The 25,074-nt window shown below is 39.3% G+C and overlaps 1 protein-coding gene across 11 annotated transcripts in view; it reads left to right on the top strand.

The window, feature by feature from the left end:
- LOC143908149 (RNA binding protein fox-1 homolog 2) overlaps window positions 1-25,074 on the top strand; it is a 270,571-nt gene that overhangs the window by 169,096 nt on the left and 76,401 nt on the right. For all 11 annotated transcript variants that reach the window (XM_077425520.1, XM_077425521.1, XM_077425524.1 and 8 more), the window contains 3 exons: window positions 4,632-4,922; window positions 14,860-15,126; window positions 15,626-15,679. In XM_077425520.1, coding sequence (XP_077281646.1) covers window positions 4,635-4,922; window positions 14,860-15,126; window positions 15,626-15,679 — 609 coding nt within the window. In that variant the 5' untranslated portion in view covers window positions 4,632-4,634. The remainder of the gene's footprint in view (window positions 1-4,631; window positions 4,923-14,859; window positions 15,127-15,625; window positions 15,680-25,074) is intronic.

Genomic DNA, 25,074 nt, shown 5'->3' with positions numbered 1-25,074 from the left:
CTGTCATATTTTCATTTGCACAATCGAGGAACTTATGCTGCGCGAAACACCGCGCGAGACTTCGCGCGACGATGAGATGAAGCGGCGTTTATGCAATCCATTTCGATTCGCGCATCCTCCTTGCGGACCCGCGCGAAACAGCCTCCTCTTATAGCTATCGCGTCCGCTTTTTCTACTGCCAATTCTGATAACGTTGATTCTCCATGCAGATCGACAAGCCAGTTCCCTGGTTTGCCGGTTATTCGCTTCCCAACTCCCCCAATTTTAGTCGATAAGACAGGCACTATGGATGCGAAAAGTGCCATTTTGTTTGGTCGATGGCACTCTCGAAATAGGTCGTTGGTCTGATATAGTATTCGCATGAATCGATCTGAAGCAGAGTTCCGATACATGGAGATAACTCGGATTTCGTGGTTCGTGCTGGCTTATAGCCATCTCTTCGTAACATGAGATGCATGCGGCGTTGAGCAAGTGATCCGCGCGAGTACTCTAGGCTGTAACGATCATCTTTGCCAATCCTCCGGTGTACAAAGTTTCGAAAATCAAAGGGCAAACTGTACCGAGTAATACGATCTTATTTACTTTGAGTTTAATTTCTTCGCGCCTTCGATTAACCATATATCCAAAGAACTAAATTATATTTAGACATCTTAATATTAAGATACTTTTTAAATCTCTCAAATTCTGCATTCTATTTTTTACCTTTTACATTTCTAAAAATAAAGGAAAATTAAAATTTAGTAATGTGAACGTAATCGAACGAAGCGTTGTTTGAAGTCGTAATGATTTTATAAATTTTTTGCAAAAAAACATTTAATCCGATTATAAAATTTAAAATTAGTTCGGTTCCAATTTTTATATCTTAATTCTAAATAAAATTCAAAATTAAATAACAGCTTATAGAGGGTCAAACTTAGAATTAACGATCGTCATATTAATCGTGTGAACTCAACGAGAAGATGAATCGGCAATTCATATATAATAACCACTCGAATAATCATTTGCTTCGAATATCCAATTAGCAACGCGAGTGCGTCTCCGCAGAAACGGCACAAGAGCGCCGTGCATTTCGTCATTTATTCTTTACGCCTGAGGTAGCTGATCGAATTAACGTGAGATCATTAAAATTTTTTTTCATTACGTTCCTCGGACTTGCGCACGCGATTGCCGTAAGGCCCAGCTATCCGTGGCGACACGCTCCGCTGACGCCGAGGGGGAAGCGTGCTCTGAATGGTCTCTTGTATATACTACCGTACGCGGGAATTAAGCCTTGCTCTGTCCGCATAATCATAAAAAAAATGGGAAGAAGAAGGAGCAGACGACAAAGAACTGTTAGACTGTCGTTGACCGTGCGAGAACGAACCATCCACTAAAATGGGATTGAGAATTTTATCTCGAAAAAGATACGCGAGTTATCAAAGAAGACTCATTTTTTCTGCAATTTCCGATATTTGTAGCGATGATAAATCTCTGTGATATTTAGATATATATATTTTTAAATTTATTTGCTCGTGTCACATTGTGATTCCGTTGTCTACAAACACAAGTAATTTTAATATTTTATTTATACGCGCTATCTTATTCATACACAGAGAGAGAAACTTCCTTCTAACTCTGCTTATGAACGTGACTTACATTCGATTCGATTTAACGTGACTCGAGTTTAATTTTAACACACCGCATTCGAACTTCCGGCAGCTAGTCCGACGTATGAAGAAATAATACATTCGACTGTATAGCGAAGTCAAAACTCTTGCCAGGACTCTCTTTTACTTATCCACGATCGCGTCCATCCTGCGTAAATTAGAGAAATAATCAATTAACGGAGCAGCTAGCTCGGTCAGGAAGTTAAGTCCATATTTCTTCATACTCGTCGACTAGGGAGATTAATGCGTTTTTAATCCTTGCTGTGGTCCTTTATCTTCGTAATCAGGACGAAGAGCCGTGGCTTTCCCAGCCAATCGGAAGACATATTTTCCGTGCCAGCGAGAGAAAATTGGGTCGGTTTGGGATCATGTTCTCCAGCTAGCGTGTGCGCTCTCCTTTTTCTTATCCATCCTGTCCCTTTCGTTGATTAAGCTTATACGCTCCCGGAATAGAAAGCTGGTAGAAGGGGGATGTGTGATGTGTAGAGCCAGAGGCGACTTTCCTCGGTCAAACTTAGTTTCAGTTCTCATTCGCCGCGAGGGTTTTCCAAAGGGATCCCTTCACACGTGAAATACACTGCTTCGCGTATCCTTTCATTGATTGTCTCTGGTGAACGATATATACTTACCTCCTCGCGGATTACTTCTCTTCTTTCATCGTGCTCGTTTCTCGTTAGATTTTTCTTGGTAATGTCACCGATCGTGATCAGACTTCCGAAATCTTATTCTAACAGTTTCTTTCGCAGTTTTGTTAGAGTTCTATTTGTTCCGCGTATCAGTAATTGAATCTCGGCTGAAAAAATTGGCTTCGCGTTACAAAATTTAAAAGAACGATTGGATATTTGGTGTACAATTTTAGCTGTAAATGGAATTGTGACATACTTTGCGAAATCGATTTTCGAAGAAGACAATTTGAAATAATGAAAATAATAACGAAATCTACGACGTAAGCGAAAGTAGATTAAATTAGATTTATTATTTATAAAATTAATATCGACAAACACGGATTGTAATTATGCATTTTAAATGTTAAAAGATCAATTATACATATAAAAGAGAGACGTTTCATTCTGATGCACACATTTATGCTACATATGTTTCTCATGCTATTTCTTATTCCTTTTAAATGAAGTTGAACATTATAAAATGATAAATCACACTTTTATTCTTATACATCACAGCGTCTAACATTTTCATATAAACGACGGCTGCTAATTTATCATAGACTGATGCTATCGTAATCAGACGCGAGAAATCATCTGGATCGCAGCATTTTGTTGATGTCGGATCTTCCGTAATTGCTGAGACCAAGACCTTCATTTCTCAGACTTAACAAAGACCGCACGGAACTCTTTCTCGCGTATCTCCGTTTCCGAGCTTCATCTCCGTTCGCGCGCGCGGCCGGTCCGTATCGGCGAAATTCGGTCTAAATCGAGTTTTCAGAAAAATGTTCAAGGTACGAATAACAAATGGCTCTTTGCTCTCTCGTGGTGGAGCGAGGTCGAGGGGTGGCGTTCAGAAATAATCGGGAGAGAAGGGAGAACTGGACAAACCATCTGTAACCTGCCACGTGCGAGATTGTAGATGGCACGGCCCGGGGGCGAACCATAAATTATAGTTACTCTGCTGTCCATAGTAAATCGTTTGCCGTCCCGCGGATCCTTCTCCGCCTTTTACGTTCTATAAAATTGTCTCTTTTTACTTATATAAACTCTCTCTGGTTTCGCAGTAAAACTAGAAAGTGTGTCCAAACGATAATGACTTTTCCCATGCACTTAGCTGCCGAAAAGGATATTGTTTCATAATCTGTTTAACTAAAATTAATTATTTTTATGTAATATAGAATTCATTAACTTTTATTATAAATAAAGAAAGATGATCTCAAAATGTAAAAATTGTAAATTTATAATAGCGAAGTGTTTTATGTAGTTTTATCTTTTATATTTATTAACACACGAATTATGATAAACAATAATTGATTTATTATATATAACTCACATATTTTTATTATTTTTGATATTGAATATTTTATTATCTGATATTGTAATGTATCTAAAAGTATTTAATTTTCTTAATTAACAAGTTAATTCAAGAATTATTAAGAGGGTAGGGCAAAGGGTATTTTCTATCTGCAATATTTGTGAATCTCATAAAGGACTACACACAAGCTAGTTTTTATACATTTTTAGATGAAAAAAAATATCTTTACCATGAACTATTAGGTTTGTGGTGAAGTTTGAGGTATTATTCGACCAATCGTAGGCCGCCACGACATTCCAATGGAACTTTGCCAGAAATCTTTCTACTAGTAGATTGCCTGCGGTCACGGTGAATAGTTCGCCACCGCACGAAAAATTGGCAACGCCATTTTCGCCATTATCCTTCATCTCTAACGATCTCGGAGAGACTAGAAAAACTGAGCCGAATCTACTTGCAGTAGGGAAGATATTTCTCTTTCTCGTTTCGCGAATGAAAGACGAGAGAGTGTCCGAATGTTAATGGGAATAAGTTAATAATAAGTAAAGTATTTCTAGCGCTATATCTATACACCTTCATATTTAAATTACTGTCAATCATGAATAGCTTGCTGATCTTATTAAAATTATAGGATCAGAGATAACTAATTAAGTATATAATTATAATGTTTTTATTAAATCTTGTCAATTTATTAAATTGCGCAGTAATGTAAAATATTTATATGATAATTTTAGCATAATTTAGTGAATATTTAATTCTCAGGTCAGGAAGTCTGAATTAGTAATCATCACTTTCCATTTCTCAACTTGAAGTTCGCAACTTACATTAATAATGATCTGTATAATTAATTTAGTAACAAAAATATAGTAATAAATGTTAATTAATCAAGACTAAATTCACATTTACATTTGTTAATATTTTTTAATGCCCTTTAATTTACCCTTATCCTTAAACTTATGTTACGACAATTGAGCATTGAAACTCATAAGAAATTATATTTTCTTTCAGCATATGGTGCAGACAGGGATGGCTGCGCCCTATGGTGGGGGTGTCTTCCCTTCTCCGGTGAACGGGGTCGCGGGTGTCGTGGGGGCGGCCGGTGCAGCCGGTGACGTTAAGCCACCGCCACCAGTGACGGTGAAGGAGGAGAACGCTGGTGCGCCCCAGCAACCACCCCCGACCGGCGGGCCCCAGGTGCCGCCTGCGGCGGGCGCACCCCATCCCGCCGCCCCCGGTGCGCCGACCGCGGCCAGCTTCAGTCCGCCTCCGCCTCCGAACGGGGTCGATCAACAGGCCATCGTAAGTTTCAGCCTCTTAATTAACACGACTGCGTCGAATTAGTTGATAAGCACTTATTACCAGTTTTACTACAAAGCTATAATGATAATGATTATAGGAGTTGACCATTTCCCTTTATGAAGGATGTATCGTATTACATCCCAATTAGTTATTAATTATTACAATAGATTAAACTATAGATACAATTTAAAAATTATTTTTAAACAGTAACGAGAGCATTTAGCATTTAGCATTTTAAAGCGACAGTTAAAGTAATTGCTCAATATCGATGTCGAAACGTTTATTCTTCAGAGCAATTTTGAATAAACAAAGTATTTCGTATAGGAGGAGAATTCCCTTAGGGGAATGTTCTCTGTCCTCGCGTTGTCCTGTCCTCTTTTCCTGAACAAGTATAAATGTAACGCGTATCGCGCGATAAGAGGTCGAGGCGACACGTTATTGGCTATTCATCAAGCCGGTGCCGTGCACCGAAACCGCAAGCGTATATAGGAGCCTGTTAGAGTAACTAATCCTTTCTTTGAATGTTCTCGACGCTTGTGACAAAATTACACGTTACGTTCCTGCGAAGTAGCCTCTCGCGAGCCACGTGGAGCACTTTCGAGATTCTAGTGTGCATTCCGTTACCAGAGAACCGAACTTCTCGAACCGCGTCTCTTTTTCTTCACCTTCGTCCTGTTTACCGACTCGTCGAGAAGGCGCGGCCGTCATCCCGTCACGTAGCTGCGGTCGCGGTCAATGATTCTGGACACGTATGAATGGAGAGGAGACGTCGTCGCGTCGGAGGCGACGAGTGAATTCCACGAAGGGGGCTCCTTGTAATTCATAGCGGAATGCGCGATAGATGGGGAGGGTTACTTATCGATTGAATAAAGGAATTTTCTCTCTTAACGAAACGTTATGCATCTCGCCTATGATAAAAACTTCCGTGGAAAAATCATGCGCGAGGAAAAACGATAATCAACGTTAATTTTTATCGACGTTTATAATTTTTATCGACATATATTAATGTGAGGATAAGAAAGAAAATATATATTAATTCTTGTATGTTATGATGACAAAAATAATAACTTTGAAAATGAGATTACTTAATGCGTAATCGAATTGATCGTAGCTATAAAAGTTGTTATTTAATATTAAAATTTCTCTATTTTAAAGAATCTATTTAAACTGACTTTCGCTAACGCAATTCAGGAAGTTCAGATGTGGCAGTTTTATCTCGTGTAAAAACGATTCGTTGCGAAATTGAATCAACAACGTCTATCGAATTCAGATGATTTTCAAATAGACTAATTTCAGAGACAGTAATTTCATCACGACGCTCAAAGTCGTAAAGCTATATTGCGCTTAAAATTTAATCCCTCGTTAGTGAATGTTATCGATGATCGCATGTAATTGGAGGTGCGCGGAATACAGAAATGTCTTACTTTGCATAAGACTACTAACGATCTTCCTTTTACTTGGCCCACAATCTACGAGCAGCCGCAATTCAGTTTATTGCATTATTCACCGAATGGTTATATTTCATAATCAATATAAGCTTCCAAATATCTAAAACCCTCTTTCTCAAAATGTCGCCAACATCCATGCATCTGTTTTTAGAGCGAACTTTTTTAGTAACAATCGATCCGTCCATGCTTGTAACAAGAGCTAAACGCTCCATCGGTATAATTGCATTTTAATAGTCGAACGTGGCGGAGTCTCGATCCCCTTTTTGTTTGAGATAGATTGGCGGTCCACGCGGGGAGAGAGCACGTCGTCCATGTGATAGATACGCGATTACGAGATATAATCCGACGCCATTAATTCCCTTGAAATTCATACGCCGTATCGACGGTGCGTGGAAACTTGAGGCTACAATGCGTTCTCGTCGTCGCGTCGGGCGACTCTCCGATTCATTACCATCGGAGACGCCGCAGCCAGATTTCCTCCCCTGATTTACGACCACCGGTTAGAACGCGCGGAACCGCGAGGATAACGACGATCGCGTTTTAATGCTAAATAAATATCGGGGAAAGGTCGGGTCTCCCCGACGACGAACGATAATTGATTTCATGCTCGGCCGCGGCTCGAAATGCAAAGCACCTTTGTATATCGGCGTGATATCGCGCGCGCAACGAATGCAGCAAAAGTAATGTTTATAAATCCGCTCTAATTTATCGCGTTAGTACAGATCACGCTATATTCTCTCGATTCCACGCGCGTGTATTTCAGGTCCGATTTTTTATTCCACGCTTATGCGGTTTTCGTTCATTTCCCGTGAAATCGAGAATACGATATGTCTCTGGGCGAGAATCGAGAAAATTCACGGGGATTGGATTAGAGCTCGATATTTATAACGGTAAATAATCTCCAGTTTCGAATTACCCTACGATTATTCGTGATTATAATGCTTCGCTTCGTACTCGCTATGATGTTCCACGCTATCTGCAATATAGCGATACATTTGGGGATGTACCGTAAATTGGAATAAAATTGTTCCAGCATTAAATTCGCTTCGTAGTAAAATTCGTTGAATGATTTCCATATATATCGACGCAAAGCTGAAAATACCGCGCCTGAAAAAATTACACTTTTCTCCTTTTGTCACGAACGGGTATTGTGTTCGCGTCAAATTGAGAGAGAAAAATCGATAAATCGGTTCACTGGGAAAAAAAAGAAGGAAGAAAAGAAGTAATATCCGACGCCGATTGCGTTATCCAAAGTTCTTTATTTCATCGCGGAAACGTTATATATTTCACGACCGCGTAATACAAACTCGAGCGTAATACAATATCGCCTTCGTCAAGGTTTGACGAAATATCGTCCTTCTCCTCCCAGGAGCAAGTTTTAGGTTGTTTGGGTTCGATTAAATCCGGAGAGCAAGATTGATAATGATCTCGCGCGCACAGTTTGATGGTGGGCGAACAATTCGCGAACAATGTCGCGCGCCAGTTTCGCTCGTGGCTATGCTTTGTCCCGCGGTAAATACGTCTGGTCAATTAACCGGGTCTGGTTAGTCATCGAGTCGAAAAGCGCACGTCGCCCGCACAGTTCGTTCGGCCGCGCGCAGCTTCATGCAGGCGAGATCACCTGATGGGACACGGGAGTCTGTCATGTGCATTTCCTCTTTCTCTTCCTCCACACCGCGCTGCCATCACTACTACCACACCCCATCTCCTCTGTTTCCTTCCATAATTTCATTCTAAACGGATGGCAGCGCAATCCTGTTGTTCGCCCCGCTGCGACAACACGTATATTATATCGTGCGGAATTACGGAACGTTATACTCGAGTCATGCACATACGGCCGATCATGCGGACAATTTGCAGTACATAAATTTTTGCCTCGAATAAATCACAGTTGTGATTTATACAGGAAATAGATGCGCATTCTGAAATAGTGAAAACTTTGGAAGAATAAATTACAAGATTTGAAAAGTTATTTTATTTTTTAGGAGTTAGATTTAATATTAATTTAATTCCATGTCCTAAGAGTTCACATTTAATGAGATAATACACAATCGAGAATAAAGTAAATTTTATGAAAACATGTTATATAATGTGTTACAAGATCATTAGTATTATATAATGATAATTTATGATTCACATAATATATTTTTAGTAACTAAGCTGTTACGGCACAAAAATGGATAATTTTTTATGAAGTTTCCACTTTATTAGTATAGTTTCTCTCAACTCTCTTTATAATATTACATGGCATAATCCGGGATTCGCACAATAGAACATTGCACGTGGTATTATGCACGTAGTATCCATACGTTTCATATATTGCGCACACGGTGCGTGCAACTCTAGTTATCTGGCGGCAAACAGACGCGCAATGGTATATTCGAGTTTCCCAGCATTAGGCGAAATTCCGTTGTTGTCCCTTTTCAAGTTAACTCGCTTGAGACGGCACTCGTTTTAACAATCTGCCGTCTGAATAGGTCCGTGCGAAAACTGCCACAAAGACGTACTGCGAAATAATCCGGTTTATTTTGTGCCATTGCTTATTTCGAGCTAGCAGAATGACGTAAACACAAACAAAAAGGATTTCAGCTCGCCGAATAATTATTCAGAATTCATCGGTGTTTCACAAAATAAACTGAAAAGATTCTATCCGTTAATTGTTTCCTGACTTTAAGTGAGAATATATTATATAAAATATTGTTTCCGTAAATAAATGTAACGTTATCGTCCAATTAAAATTTGATCGAAAGACAGATAGAAGTTATTTTTAGTCAGATGAAACACATTACTTCTCTACAACCATTATACTGATTGCTTCAGACTATAACTACAGACTTTAGCTTGAAAGTACTTCCTTTCGTGTACTTCGTATTGAGGAAGCAGCGACTTTAAATTGGTCGAGCGAATCAGCAGATAGAAATAAGCGTGAGAATCTTAAGACATTCTGAATGTAGTCTCTGAAATGTCGTAAAGGGGGAAATTTCTTTGCCTGTATGTTTCTTCCCTCGCTCTGAAAGCATCTAGGCTGCAGTATTCGGCGGTGTTCGTTAGTCGCGAAAAGTCAAAACCGCTTTGCCGGAAACGCTGAAGAGAGACTCGCCATTCGTCGAGTTCACCGGCGCGAAACTTCGCAATATGCGCTCGTGCAGGGGTTCGGAAAATTTGCCTGCCTCTCTTTTCTTGCACGGCAACCCGCCGTTAATGAATATAAAGTTGCGGCCGCGCCGTCTGGAACTTTCTGAAATTGCCAAGTAGCGACGAATTACTGCCCTGCCGCTGTATTCAGCGAAAGGAAAATGTCCGCACAGGCCGCTGCGCGTTGTTTTATTGTTTTCCATCGCATTGCGCCGAGACCATCCCGCCGAAGAGTAGGTCCTTTGTAACGGTAAACGCTTTTCTTGATCACTCTTTGATTGCTTAAGTTTCTTTACTTACAAAAGATTGGAACTTCACGAAACTCGGAAATTACTAAAATATTACTTGCGAGTTGTCGCCCTTTAGCTTCAAATTACGAAAATTGCGACCTTTACGTCTCGCACTGATGTTCTGCAACAATATTTCTTTTTCTCGCAAAATTTATAAGTTTTTTGTATACCGTAAAGGATGCGCTTTAGTTTTTCTTAAAGATACACTTTATACAGAGATCTCTTTATAAATCGTGAAACTTTAGTTTGTACTTATCGAATTCAAGAATAATCGATTTTTTGATTTGTGAAATAAACCTATTGACCGCGTAAAAACAGAAATAAAAGATAAAACTTAATGTCGCTCTCGAGGTCGCTATTTTTTTTAAAGATAATTATAGTTTGATTTTTTCATGAACTTTTTTGTTGATCCTTTAAGGCAAGCCGTAGAGAGAAAAGGGGCAAACAAATAGCTCGGAGTTTTGGGGCGAACGGCTATAAATCCTTGCCTTGGGAACGACACGTCTCTATTATTCATGCCGGACTAAAAGCTTCTCGAACAGTACAGAATTTGCGAGCGTTTCCCCGCTTGATGACATTATCCGTCTTCCGGCGCGGTTTGCATAATTTGTCGGATTTATCTCGTGTATAACTTTACGCGCGCGTTCCTTCGTGCAGTGATTTTGTGTGCGCCTAATCTGATTTGCGCAAAGTTTATATCCTATATACAGAAAATATACACCCACGTATATATGATGTGAGAAACAACCGCGATAAAGATTTATCTCGTTCGTGATATTTTCCGACGCACTCGATCTTTTTTCTCAATGTAATTGTTATGCAGATCTACGATAATGTGAAAACAATAATTATTGATACAATGTCGCGAAGAGAAAGGAATTGATATCATTGATTAGTATATACACAGAACGGATAATGGGATATGTATATGCATTATAGTTGCATATTATACATACATAGTTTTTTATTATGTTTTTCATGATTGTGGAAATATTATGGTTTTGTCAAGTGACTCGTTCGCGAAAGATGAATTATAATACGATCATCTGGATTTGGAACGCGAAGATGGCATTTTTAAAGCCTTCTTTTGCATTTTTCTAGATTGCGAAAGATGTGATAAATTATGGATGTTGTTATCGCGTAGCAATTATACTAACAATCGTTTCACCCCCGTTCTTTCATTTACATTTATTTTGAATAATATTTCATCACACATTCACGTTTGTATTTTCGCTGATAAATAAATCTTTTGTTTCTGACAAGCCGAAATTGCATTGAAGCAGGGGAAGTTACGAACAAAATATTATATTTTCGTCAACATGAATTTTGCGCAGAGCACGTAGGTATCGCTTGAATTTGTTCAACGATTCCGCCGTTGTGGTAAACTTGTCAGCCATATTCGCTCGAAGCAAGCGGGCGATGCTGTACTGAAAGTTGCGGGAATAAATGTTCGCATCAATTGGCATCCGAGTGGTACTTCGCGCATCTCCGCCATGGATGATGCACACTGCCGGAATATCAAACAGTTCGTTTGGATGCCGATTCCCAGGACGAATAGAGGCGTAGCTTAACGAGGATGACTCGAGAGACTCGAATCCTCAATGAAATGCGGACGAAGCTTTAATAAATTCAATTTGCCAGTTTCATGGTGATATTTGCCTATAATTTTGGCCGGAGATTTCAGTAGTCGTATGTAAATTAAACTGGGAAAAATGCAAATAGTTAGATAAATAAAAATAAATTTTTTTATTAACACTTTTTGTTCTTTAATATTTAGATAAACTTTGCATAACGTAGGGTAAACTCAGGTAATGGCCATAGAGGAAAAATGGCCTATATATGTTCTTTCAATCTAGCTCGTCATGAAACATCGAATGAACATGTGTTGGCCATCTTTTCTTTATGGCCATTTACCTTATTTACAGATTATTACATTCTCCTAAAATAATAATCCTTTGTAATTTGAGTTTTTTTTGTTTTTATAATAAATATGTTACTAATTTCCCAGTCTTTTGTCTCGATTAAATTCCTGTAAGTACAATAACTACAAATAACATTTTTCTTGAAAATGTAATTAGTATAATACGGTGTATAATAAATACATTAAGAGATGTAAGTAATTGTGAATGCTGTAAAAATATTTTTTAATTTCTATTATTTTATAAATCTTTTTCTCATTTCTATTTATATTTTAAATCTTGTTGAGCCGAAGTCTCGTTACGGGTCAAAAACGACAAATGAAATTAACGAGGAAATATCTTCATGGCAATCGTCGTGCTTTTCGCTCTTGCACGAATACATCGAAGTCTTGGAAAGAGTGCTGCTCGCAAATATTTGGCGCCAATATCCGCAAAGTTAAGAGGGGAAATATGCCGACGCGCAATTTCGATTATTTCGTGCTACGAGCGTCGGTCGTCAAAATGGAATAATTTCGTTAAATTGGAGCGGTTAGTCCCCAATTGCGAAACGACAGAAAGCGAAGAGACACTCTCATTTCCTTTGATGATATGTCATGCGAAATATCTTGTTAGGAGAAAGCACTGGAATCAATTTTTTTATAATTATAGATGATTGTATATTTGCTTCACAAATTCCCATTCACTTGCAAAAGGTTTTTATATTATTAATTAATGAAATAACAATTCAAAAATATTGGAATAAGAATTTTGAGATGGATATAATAGACGAATGAAATATATACATACAATTTTGTGATTGAATAATTAACGTGTTCGAGCTTATGTTAGAGTTAAAATATTTTTCTTCATAAAATGATAGTATCGTAAAAGTTAAATAACATATAGTTAGTTGAAGTTAATTCATTTTTATTTATCTTTTATGAAAATGTTACATTAATACGGCGGCATATATAAATTGTATACGTTTTATAATTAACAAGTAAAGTAATTAATGTTTTATAATTGCTGTAAAAACCTTTGGAACATCGCCAGCATGGTATATTTTTTTTTATGAACGCGAAGGCGTCACGAAATAAAAAAATAATAAGAGTGTGGACACTCTTCTCCAGCAGAAAATGAAAAAGATAAATAGAAAAAGAAATTGTCGAAATTTTTCCGTGAATAATCGTTGATGGCGTACGCTAAAAGGACATACTGGGGGGGATATATTCGTGGACGGTTTATGTCGTACGAGGGTTGGTGGCTCGTTCTGCTTTTCACTCTGTTAAATTTCCGCCCGCTACCGCGTCAGAAAGGCCGCTCTCGCCTCTTTTGTACACGTAGATTGGGGCAGGAAAAAAAGTTTCAATCTCCCGCGAAACAAAGCTTTCGCCAACGTCATGAAAGTGCGCCCGGCAGTATATCGACGCACTCTCATCGCGACTTGTAATCCGGTGATAATGAACTGTCGATGCGTAATGAGCAATAATATTCGATCTGGAGTATTACAACAATTACGAGACAAGTTTTGGAAAAATTGTTTAAAAATTAATTTGTGTATTTTATTAAAATGCACGGTTTATAAAAAAAATGGTTTGGTCATTTCTATCACTTTTATAATTGCAAAAGTTTATACTGTAGTACTGAAAACAAATGCATTATTGGTAAAATAGTGGTTTTATACATTCCCAATATTTCGCAAATTACCCGAAGCAGCAGCTGTGTCTGACCGTGCATGGTGCGCATTCACTTGCTGGCCGTTAGTAGTACGGGCATGCATAAGGTCGGCCATTTGGCTGACCACTTTCAGATATTACCACTTACAGCTTCCGCGAGTTTCTGACTTAATACACGATCATATTCCTGGCTTATGTTGTGCGATAGCCGCGTACACGTACACTATAAATCATTGTTTACAACCCATTCGGGATTGGATGTACTTTAGTAATAATTCCGTATTTCAGATGTCTCGATTATATGGAATGCGCGCGCGCACACACACACACACACACACACACACACACACAAGAAACATTACACCAAAATATTTTAAAGAAACGACTTACATATTGTTTTATCAGATGATAAGGCTTCTAGTTTCAAATAAACTGGCGAAGGTATAGTTTCCACTTTGTAGAAGTTTCATGGTTTTAATGAGAAAATATCAGCATTACTGTATAATTTATTATTGTGTCGGCGAAGGAGACATGTTAACGTGACGTAGTTGACGGTGATTTACTATTTCATCGATATTAATCAGTCACAATACCACGCAATGGTAACGTGCATTATGCATTATGTATTTATTGCCTCGAGTAAGAAGATATAGTAGAATTTCTTTTTCTTGAGATACATATACGATAGAGATTATGTCTATATATACGACGCATATGGAATTATATATTTTAATATTTTAATAATGTATTTCATCACTATATATTTAATTTCAAGTTACGGAATGACATAAATGGTGTTCGTTACGTTGATACTAATTACTGCTGCGTCGTTACATTAATGGCAATATCACATGCGAAATTAATGCCGCTGATATTTTCTAGAAAATATCTCAAATGTTCAACAAATTTTTCTGTCTCGCTAATTATTTCGTGTGCGCAGTTCTTTATCGTATAAATGAAGCAACGTTTCATCATTCCGCGCGAAGGCAGTCATTATTTCGTTTTACGTCGTCATACCATGTTGCCGTGCATATTATGTCAGCATACATTACAGTAACTCTACACACACGTCAAAGTAAGGCGAACTAAAGTTTGCGGCCGCGTCACCGAATTGTTTGCGCCATTTATTAGTCTCGCCAGTCCTTCCTTCGCTACTCCTTTTTATTGATTCTCTTATACCGTTGCACATTAGTTACTTTCCATCTATCTTTTATCTAATTGCAAGTACTTTTTTTGCAGTAAATATTCTTAGCATTGACTCCGGTTTTTTTATTTTTCTGATTTATTCGTTACCGATCTATTATAATCTATTTGTTACCGATCTTCTTGACGAAGATCTTCGTATAAGTACAAATATATAAGATTTAGATTGAAATACCACTTTTTGCTATACCGCTTTGACCAACAAGCCGGATTTCGCGGTTTCTCGTTTCGTCGCATTATCAGCGAAGCAGAGTCTCAAACGTTCGTTTGTCGCTTTCCGACGACAGTCGGAGGTGTTCCAGGCAGCGGTGGTAGCAGCAGCGGCTGCAGCCGCGGGTGGCGGTGGCCAGCAACCCGCACCCACACCGGGCGGTGGCAGTGAGACCAATCCCGAAGGCGGAGTGGAGGCTGCTGCGTTGGCACCTGTCACCTCAGGCGCGACGACACCCGCGACAGCGACACAAGGCACCGACCTCAAAGGTCAACCAAAACGTTTGCACGTCAGCAACATACCTTTTCGCTTCCGAGACCCTGACCTCAGGGCAATGTTCGGGGTAAGTCGTACAATTTTTTTCACCCTCGTTTGCTTTCGTTATATTTCGACGTTTTCACATTTGCTTTTGTCAATGGGAGATTGCTCGCCCTTTTATTGCGGCGTATAGACAAGATGAATAATATATATACTATTATCTGCTATTTTTTCTTGTGTGTTTTCCTTAATATGAAATAAAGATATTTTTAGCAAACTATTATAGAAAGTACCTAATATACAATTTTCAGAAACAATTTTTTTGTTTTAATGTGCATGGATTGTATAACAATCTGCATGATTTAATTCTATTAAGCTTTAAGTTATTTTATTATGTTATTTTTACAGTAGACGTTAAGCATTTTTAAGATATTCATTAAATTTTTAACGGTTTTTAATAAGTATTATTTTTATTTTATCTATTTATTTCTATATATATAACCAACTGTATCAGATTTCTGTTTTTTATATAAACTTTTATGATATAATTTATATCTAATTTGGTAAATATTTTTTCTTTTTAGCAATTTGGGCCAATCCTTGACGTGGAAATTATATTTAACGAAAGGGGAAGCAAGGTAAGCTTACGTCGCCCTTAGGCTGCGAGCCACCCCTGTCAACCCACCCCCGATACCGCTAGTTTTAAGCTAATATCGTGCTCAACGGAATTCTCGCATCCAGAACGAATGTATTCGTATTTTTTCACGTTTTCTTTTAAAAACTCTCATGTTAATTCATCCATACGTGTCTGCATAAAATTTAACAAAATATTTGTTGTTTTTAATTTGAAATATTTATTTTTGCGTTATTGATAATTTGGCAAATAAATTGATATATTTTTGCATTACGTGCTTTCGTAACAATTATTTTCAAAATATTTATCATGCATTTGATGTTATTTTGTCATTCATCTTTTTTTTCTCGGGCTTGCCATTGGCAACACCGCGAAAGCTGGTGCCGTACACGTGACTCGATTTTTCTATCGCGTACACGTGACAGTTTCTCCCGTTTATTTATTGGAAAAGTTTTCCGGAGAACGTTCCGGATGCGAGGATGTCGCGGGGATCGTAATGATCTTGTTAACGGATGCAGCATCACGAACAGCGGTCCATCGTACACATATATATATATATACATATTCTCGATACGAGGAGAGGAGGCTGAAGAACTAATATTACATGCCAGAAAAACAGCGATATTCCTTGATGAGAATACAAGAACGTGCCGCTGAAACGTGCTGCTGCAACCGTACCGCGTGTACACGTTTCTTTGCAGCGCGATGGCGACATTCCGTTACAAGCTCGCGATGTTCTCGATAAAAAAATTCGCGAAATACGAAGTGCCATTGTCATCAGTTATCGATTTTCCATCTTAGTCGCAGGTATTACGTATAATTGTCGACTGTGATTTAGGCTTTTAGATAATTTTTCGAAAATTTATACGAGTGATTATTAGGTCTCTCTTTAGGTCTAAATCTGCAGTTTTGAATTGTTTTCTCGCGTAATTTTGCGGCTCACAGTGCGTGAAGTATTAGACTATCCCATCGAAACAACGTATTCGATTGCAATATTATTTTTTTCGTATTTTATACGTGAGTTTTATTTCGATCGATCGGTTATTTTCATTACTAAAGCCAAATCTCCGATGCTTATTTCCTTTCGGAAAGCCGCGAGAGGCAACTATTGATTTGCGGCGGAAGTCAGAAAGCGTCGTGCGAGATTGTAGCCGCGATTGTCGGCCGTTTATGCAAACGGCGTCGGGGGATTTGAAAGAAAAAGGTAACGCTCTCGCGTTATATACGGGTTTGTAATGCAAATTGCTTTCAATATGGATGACAACGGAGGTCGGGATAAGATCCGCAGTAATACATCGTGCCGACAACCGGCATCCTGCGAGCCGGACGGTGTGCATATTCAGCTCTCGCGTTCAGTACACTCAAGTGCACTTTATCAAGTCGCACCGGTAACCCAGTATCCCAACGACGACGTCTGTCGACGTCACGTGTGGCGACCTACTGCTGATTAGATGCACGAGGTCACGTCTTGAGCTTTGCTAATGTGTCCGACTTGGATATGTTTCGATTTTAATGTCATCACTCATTAAATTTTTGAAATATTTTGACATCTCAAGAACTATTCTCAGAAAAATATCATTTTTTGATTTGTTAATTAATCTTTAAACGCCTTCCAATTTTTTATAGTTGTTTTAAAAGCAGCTGAGGTCTTCTTTCGTGTCCGAAATAGGACGTACCCAAATTCTTTTCCGATAGTTTCTAAACTTCTTCGATTAATCCTTAACATCTCGAAAGAAAAATGTTCACATCGTGTTCTGTAATATTTGAAACTCGAAGAGATGATGCTTTTTAGAGATTATCGCAAAATCGATATCTCTGATTCGTAAATATTAATTTTGTTTTTATTGAGTAATTGTTTGCTTTATTTGAAACTGAGCTCGGATGCATTTGTCAAAAGTTATTTCACTTACGAGAATTGCATGGTCCGCAAATAAAGCTTTTAAAGTAAACATTTGCACACGATACTTCCGGCTAGTTAAAGTACAAAGTTCAAGCAACTTTGTACAGGAATATCGCGAGAAATAAGCCTCGTTGTGGAGCTCGAGCATTTCAATCTCACGAATTCTCGGAATATCTCTAACCTCGTGTTATATTTTATCGATAATGCTTTCGTCATCGATGTCACTTCTCTTGTAATGAAAGTACCGAAGTCACGCAAACCGCTATTATATACTTTTTAGCGGACATATTCTGCTTTTTCTCTTGCGTTTTACTCCGCAATACTCGACTTCCCGAACGAATTCTTGCTGGCATTGTTACTATTTTAAGATCTGTGACATCGATTTTCTCATTAGCATTTACCGTTACCAATTACCGTGCTCGATAATCAATTAATGTGCTGACGGAAGCTCGACAACGTTTGCCGAAAATAAAAATGATATTTCGATATCCGATTATTCATTAGTAAATCGATTTATCCGAAATCAAATCCATGACGTAAATCCACGGTTTTACAGTTGTTTCGCCGATATGTAAATATCAGGATGACGTCGTTCGAGAGCGTAAGAACCCGCAATTGCACGTATTTGTCGTCGATTAGACGATTATGGCTGAATCCGGTTCGTCTGGGTCGTGACGGGTTGTACAGACAGGAAGTCGATGTCGCTGCGCATCCGTACTTGTAACGACCAATCACGGGGCCGTGATATAGAACGCGAAATGGGCTACTTCCAGTTTCCGGAGGGCGGAACGCGTCGACGACGACAGAACTAATTAAACTCTCGCGCGACCTGCAATTAGCGGCGTCTAACACGATCGGCGCGGCTTGAGCTGTGAGACCGAGAGCGACGCGTACTTTTTTTTTAATTTCTGCTCGCTTATATTGCGGCTTGATCGGCGCGGATCGGTCGCGTGAAAGCGGTTTAATCGAGAGCGCATGGAAAAGAAAGAAAATCCTATGATAAGGGAACACGGTCGGGCACTCGAGCCGCGACACAGCTACTATTTTTCGTTGCCGTATATTACGGTCAATTTGTTACTCATTCCCGGTGCTCACGTGACTGACTTCCAGCCATAACATGTAGTCCGCGCCGCGGTATAATCCAGTCTCGTTTTTGTCACTCTTTTTTACCGTTACCGCCGTCTCGCCCCGCATAATCTGACATTTGCATAGGGAATAAGATACTTACGAACTACACGAGATTCTTAAACGGATTAACCACGTCAAACCACGCTTGGCGTAAAAAGCAGAGCGATAAAGTAGTTCTGTAATCTCACGGCGATATTGACGACGTGTGACGTACGCCTTGTAATTGCCGTATATATGCTAGTTGCATCGAGCGAACCCATTCCGCGAGCAAACAATTTCGCATGTTAGGTACTCGTACGCGTTATGTTAGAAATCCTGCTATCAGTATCAGGGTCGACAATGGCACTATCGTCTTGCCCTTTGCAATGCAAATATCTCTCGTGGGACCGACGCTAGGCCAACACGCGGTAAAGCACAAGTGGAATTTACCTCGAACGGCATAAGTGTCGCCATCGCTTTTAGCGCTTAAGCGATTCCGAAGGCGTGACAGGATCTGATACTTTAGCGGCACGCTATTAATGGACGAGCGAATAATTATTAATCCGAGGCCTCAAGGTCTTGGAAACATGCCGGTATATTGTTGTGACGTAACACTCGAACATTTTTATGAAATCTGCAAAATCCTTTTTGAAATATTTTGACTTATTGTTAGTATATATATCGTGTTTATATATCGTCAGTAAAAAATTTTCATGAAATGTGTTACGATGAAATGTGAATAATTATTTTACGAGAAAATATTTAATAGAGAATCGATACTTTAATTAAGAAGGATTGACAGTTACTTTTTTCTTTGTGTACAGTTTGCAGATTGAATATATCTATGATTTTTTAAAACGAGAAGATCCCGTCACGAGCTTCGGCATAAATTTTTCATTCGTCACATTGCTTTTGTAGAGTGCACGTGAAACTACGATTTCACGCGTTCGATTTGATAGTCGATTCAACACTAACGCTTTTCATTATTAATAGAATTTTAAAAAACTAAGAGAGAGAGAGAGAAAGAGAGAGAAATAAAAGAACGTCTCTTGCATGCTGCAAAAGCAACGTGCCATTAGTGATAAAACGAGTGAGTGATCGTGTGTGATTCTGTGAGAGATACCTTTTCTCGAAAGCTTCGTCAATGTAAATGGAATGTGGCATCCCTAATGAAGTGCAGCATTTTTGAAAAAGAGATACTTTGAAGCCAAGGTGGGAAAAGAGCGCGAACTGAGAGTCTTCTTCGAGTCTCTCGCCGTAACTTATATATACGTAACGTAATATATAACTGTAAATATGTTTACAGATTTATTTTAACAAAAGAGTCGTAATTAGTGTAGCGATTAATATAAAAGGAAAATTAATTAATAATGCTATCGTTATCGGCATTAATTGAAAGATAAAACAGTGATATATCCTCGATACAAAACGCAGTTAGTACCTCAAGGTGCTCGGTACGCGCGCTTTTCCGACACCGCGTATGTGCCAATGACACGTACATACATATAAATATAACCAATGGTGTTAGTTCTCGTAGTTGTTAGACGAGCTGTTGCATTTTTACTAGCTAGCCTTCCGCATTTTATCATTATTTAGCTCCCATTGGTTATAAGGCCGATCGATGCACCTCATATACCGTTTGTTCGTAGTTGCTTACGTTGAACAGCACTCATTCGCGAGAAATTTCAGAAAGTAGCATTATATAATTGCCACTCATTCGGCCAATGCGTTTTTCCAAGCAATTATGTTCGCTGCATTTAGAAACTTGATCGCAAATGTAAAACAGTTAATTTTTTATTGATCAATTTATATTAATTTAGACAAAGTACAATTCAATAAATAAATCAGACAAATCCACAGAGATGTGAGAGTGAGCAAATAAATATTATATTGCGCACGAAAATTTATTGTTGGAGGAACAAAGAAAAAATTTTTCATAAATAACGAAAATTGCGAGGTGCTGAAATTTGTTTCGCGACTTTTTAATCGCGATAGCGAATGAAGTTTAGTGAAGTTAAGCGTCTCGACGACAATCGGCAACGGCGAACACGCGGTGTAAACAGGTGACTCGACCGCCGTTCGCGGAGGAGACCCTCGGGAGATGCTGCCCATTTGATTTGATGAAACTTTGTCGCGTCTCTTTCCCGAAGCTGTTTCTAACCAATCCCAACGTTCCTGTCGTCGTCCACCACGAGTAGTCCCAGGGAGTTTCGAGGTGTACTTAAAGCCAGATCAAGAATCACGCGAAGGCGATAAAAAGAAGGGGACACAGTAAGCTACAGAGGAGAGAGGCGGGGAGATTCGTCCCGATCGCACGGGGTCGAGAAGGCCCGTTCTCTCCTTCGTTCTCTTTCCGGGATCAGACCGATTGTCCATTGAAAAATTAGCCGCTGTCCACACACGAATGGTTCACACCGCGGCGAGTCTTTTTACTAATCCACCTGCAATATGAACAGCATGATACGTATATATTATACTATTGCATCTTTCGAAGTTTATTCGGGTGTACGCGTATATGACGACGCCATACGTCGTTCGTATACGTGTATACGCATTATACGTACATACCTCTATCTGATTGTTATCATTATTATATATGTAAATAGTAGCCGCACGCTTTTGTCTAGGCGAATCAAAGGTATATAATAAACGGCCCATGCTTCTACCTCTTTTATTAATCACGTATGTGTCTTAGGATAGAGAAACGCTGCTTACGACTCCGCCGTTTCCCTTTTTTTTTAAATATTTTTTTTTCTTTTGACGGCGGATCGTCTCACACCGTTGGCTCCTCGTTGCAACGAGTATTACCGTTCTTATATCTACCCGCCAGAACTATCCGAAACCATCCATGATACCTCTCACCTCTTGTGTATAATCCGGATGTCCGGTCTGATCTCGCGAAAGATTACAATTCTAATCTCACCATTAGAATTTAATTACGAAGGATAATTATCAATTATCTATTATCTATAATCGTACTGTTATTAATAGTTTCGTTATTACTGATCTTTAAAATTATTTCATTAATTAACAATTGTGCAATTTGATGTTACGAAATAATGACACAGCAATATAGATCATGATGTTAATTTATTATTATACGCTGTGAGATTTTCATTAAGAGAATTAACGTCATAGCAGTCGATTAGAATGAGAATAAGCAGGTCAGTATATTGAACAGTCTAATTATCCGACTTTTTATAGACAAAAGAAGATTTAGAATTCTGCTGTGCAGAGAGTATACGGAGAACTATTTTCTCTACCTGGAAAATATTTATTAGAAGATATTAATTTATAATTAATAATGATTGAAAAGAAGATTTCTTTGCAAAAATAATTACAAGAAGACAAGTAGCTTCGATAACGCCTCGAAATTCTCTGGCTCCTTCCATTCGTAAGCATTTTTACTAACAATCCGTGTTCCACGATGTCTTAAAGTTAGGAAAAACAGAGAGCGAGAGAAAGAGTTAAATTTACGAAAATAGAAGGAAAGAGAGAAAGAGACGAAAGAGAAAAAAGAGATCTCTCGTGCCACCACTTCCATTATCACAAACACACACGCACATCCACCTTATCTCTTATATATAACTCACCCTCTATATATATATATATAATCTTGAATCTCGTATTGTTTTGTGCGCTTTATATCGCTGTTTGCCAGCTTCGGTCACAACTCTTCAAGTATTCTTCAAACTCCCATATTTCTATCTGTCCTATCTGTAATTCCCACAAAACTCCGTCCTGATCCCTCACATAATTTTGTCCTCGCCCTCGTAACCCACCGTTTCGACCATCGAGACACACATACGACACACAGATCCGTGACACACGAGACGAAATACCAGTGCTAGAAGGACCGATCGCTCGTCGATTTTTACGTGGTGAATTAATTCTTTTTCTTCACGTTGATTTTTTTTCTTTTTTTTTTCCGACCACTCGCCATTCCCCTAATGAACGATTATTGTCTGTCCGAGATACGTACGGCTACCATCTCCCACCGGGTGTCCATTACTTTCGTCGGAGGTGCAGAGAACGTCGCGATCCTAGCATCCGTCTTCATTCTTTTCTACTCTTTTGCCGGCAGCATCGCCACCTGCGCGCGCGCGCGCGCGTTTTTGTTTCTTTCCTCAAGCACCGCGTTTTCTACTTCCGGTACCGGAGGAACGAGAAAATATTGCGCGTTAGCCCCGATATCGATCGAATGCATCGTGCGCGCCGCATGCTTGCGCTTTTTTGTATTTTTACGACCGAAAGCTCTATTATTAACGACGCGATTCTACGAAAGCCTGCTAGTCGATAAAAAGAGAAGTATCGCGCTCGTAAAAAATATATCTGCGCCGTAAGGTATTCGGGTATTATCGCTTTCGTGAGCAACGAGAAGGACATAATGAGAATCAGCGATGCGGAATAAAATTGCAAACTCGGTGAAGAGGAAGCATCTTCTCGCACGCGTTGTCGAGAGAGCGAACACGGGACACTCGGAAAAATTTATCCATACATGTTCATCCATCCGAAAGAGAGAGAGGGAGAGTGATAGGAAACGGGAGAAAGAGAGAAAGAGAAAGACGAGCTTCTTCTCTCCGCAAATCACACAAAGTATTACAGGCCTCTCCGTATCTTTGATCCCGACACCTTGTTAGCATTCACACGCATCATATTGACATAACGTATTGGTTAATCAATTGTCTTGACTTGATTGTTCATTGGGAGATATCTGTCTTCTGGAACACCCACACGCACACGCTCACACCCGGTCGGCGCGCGAAGTATAGTGTTAATATATACCTTTTTTATTCTGTCTTGCTATGTTTTGCACTTCACTGTTAATTAATTGGGTAATTATTATTGTTACTCTCGCCATGCTGTCACTGACTCGCACGTATATCGCAGCGTATACGTGACTACGCCCATTTATCCACCCTTGCCAAAAATTATCCATTCACGTAAACTTGGAACGATTCTCCTCACCAGTAATTATTTGCAAAACAAATATATCTGCAAAATATTTTTTTGTTTCTAGTACAGTTTTGATTTTTATTTAACATTAATCTGTACGTTTTGAACGTATAATAAACGTCAATAAATATCGGTAGTTGTCGGTTATTTTTTATCGGGGTTAGTTGCATCGTCGTGTTAATTATACGATTACCGTTAATGGCATCCTCGACCCGCGGCACCTTTTTAAAGACCCCCTCGTTCGCAGTTAACGATCCGTAGCTACAACGTAGACAGATTGAGCTCTCCGTTTTGCGTACTAACCTCATCTCGAAGGCAAGGAATGCGATTATTAACACGACTACCTTAACGCGAGCCGGAAGATATTGTTCTTTTTGGGGCACGATCGCAAAGCGCTGCTGCAAGTGTGTATGCGGGACTACTTTAATAAGTAGGCTTCTTTTTTCACGAGTAACTGGAGTTCGTGCACCTGTCGGATGTTAATATTATCTACCCTTTATTTTCTTTCCTTTTTTTTTTAATTTCACATGTAAGCTTGCATGGGCAGTCACATTTTGTCAGGGGCGTATGATAATACCGCCGCTTTTAACGGAATGATCATCTTGTAAGTAGAAGTAACGTAACGCCGTGATAACAAGAACCGCGGTTAAATATGAGCCTTTTACTTACTGCGGATCAGCACGCACCTTTCTTCTAGTCGTGACGATTGCAGCACTGCGCCGAAAAAAAAAAAAAAACGAAGAGACGTGTGCCTGGCCGATATTTCGCGAGAACTCGCGATTTACAGCGAGACATCCGCGAATTTGATAGCGCTCCCACTATTCGAAATAATCGGTAGTAATTTGTCCTACGAACGTGACGAGTTCTTAAATTGTCAACTATATACATTTCCGCTTCCGGATGAAGATTATCTTCGCGCTTGAATGAATGTCCCTTCCTCCTTGCGCTTTTTTATCCGTATATTTCGCGCGTCTTTTATTGCTGTCTGACTCAACGAGTCGAGTGTAACGATTTCCCGGAAAAATATAAATCTGCGCGAGGATGTCGGTATCACACTTCTCTGAGCGACGTAGAAAAGTGAGAAGAGACGTGCGCTCGCGCGCTGTCTGGGGGAACGGTTACTTTACGTCCGTCACAATTAAACCTCACTATACTATATTGCGGCAGGTGCGGTAATTAATCACAGCCGCGGAGAAGCAATTAGTCATCCTGGGGATTGCATCCGCCTCGCCTAGCGTCTTCTTTACTACGTCGCGCGCGAGTATATATCTATCGGCGCGAAACTTTGTGCCCGCGCGATTCGAAGCGTGTAATTTAGAACCAATTACATTCCGATGCGAGTCCGCTAATACTGATAAATGCGTAAAGTAGACTTTCTTATCCGGCGTTCTCCTCATTCTCGCGCGTCACGATCGTTTGCACCAGCCGCGCACGTT

This window comes from Temnothorax americanus, unplaced genomic scaffold (assembly GCF_048541705.1).
Source record: "Temnothorax americanus isolate GAGA-0224 unplaced genomic scaffold, ASM4854170v1 Scaffold9, whole genome shotgun sequence".
Lineage (NCBI taxonomy): Eukaryota > Metazoa > Arthropoda > Insecta > Hymenoptera > Formicidae > Temnothorax > Temnothorax americanus.
The sequence above is the reverse complement of the archived record's forward strand: the minus strand, read 5'-3'. Positions and strand labels throughout refer to the sequence as shown.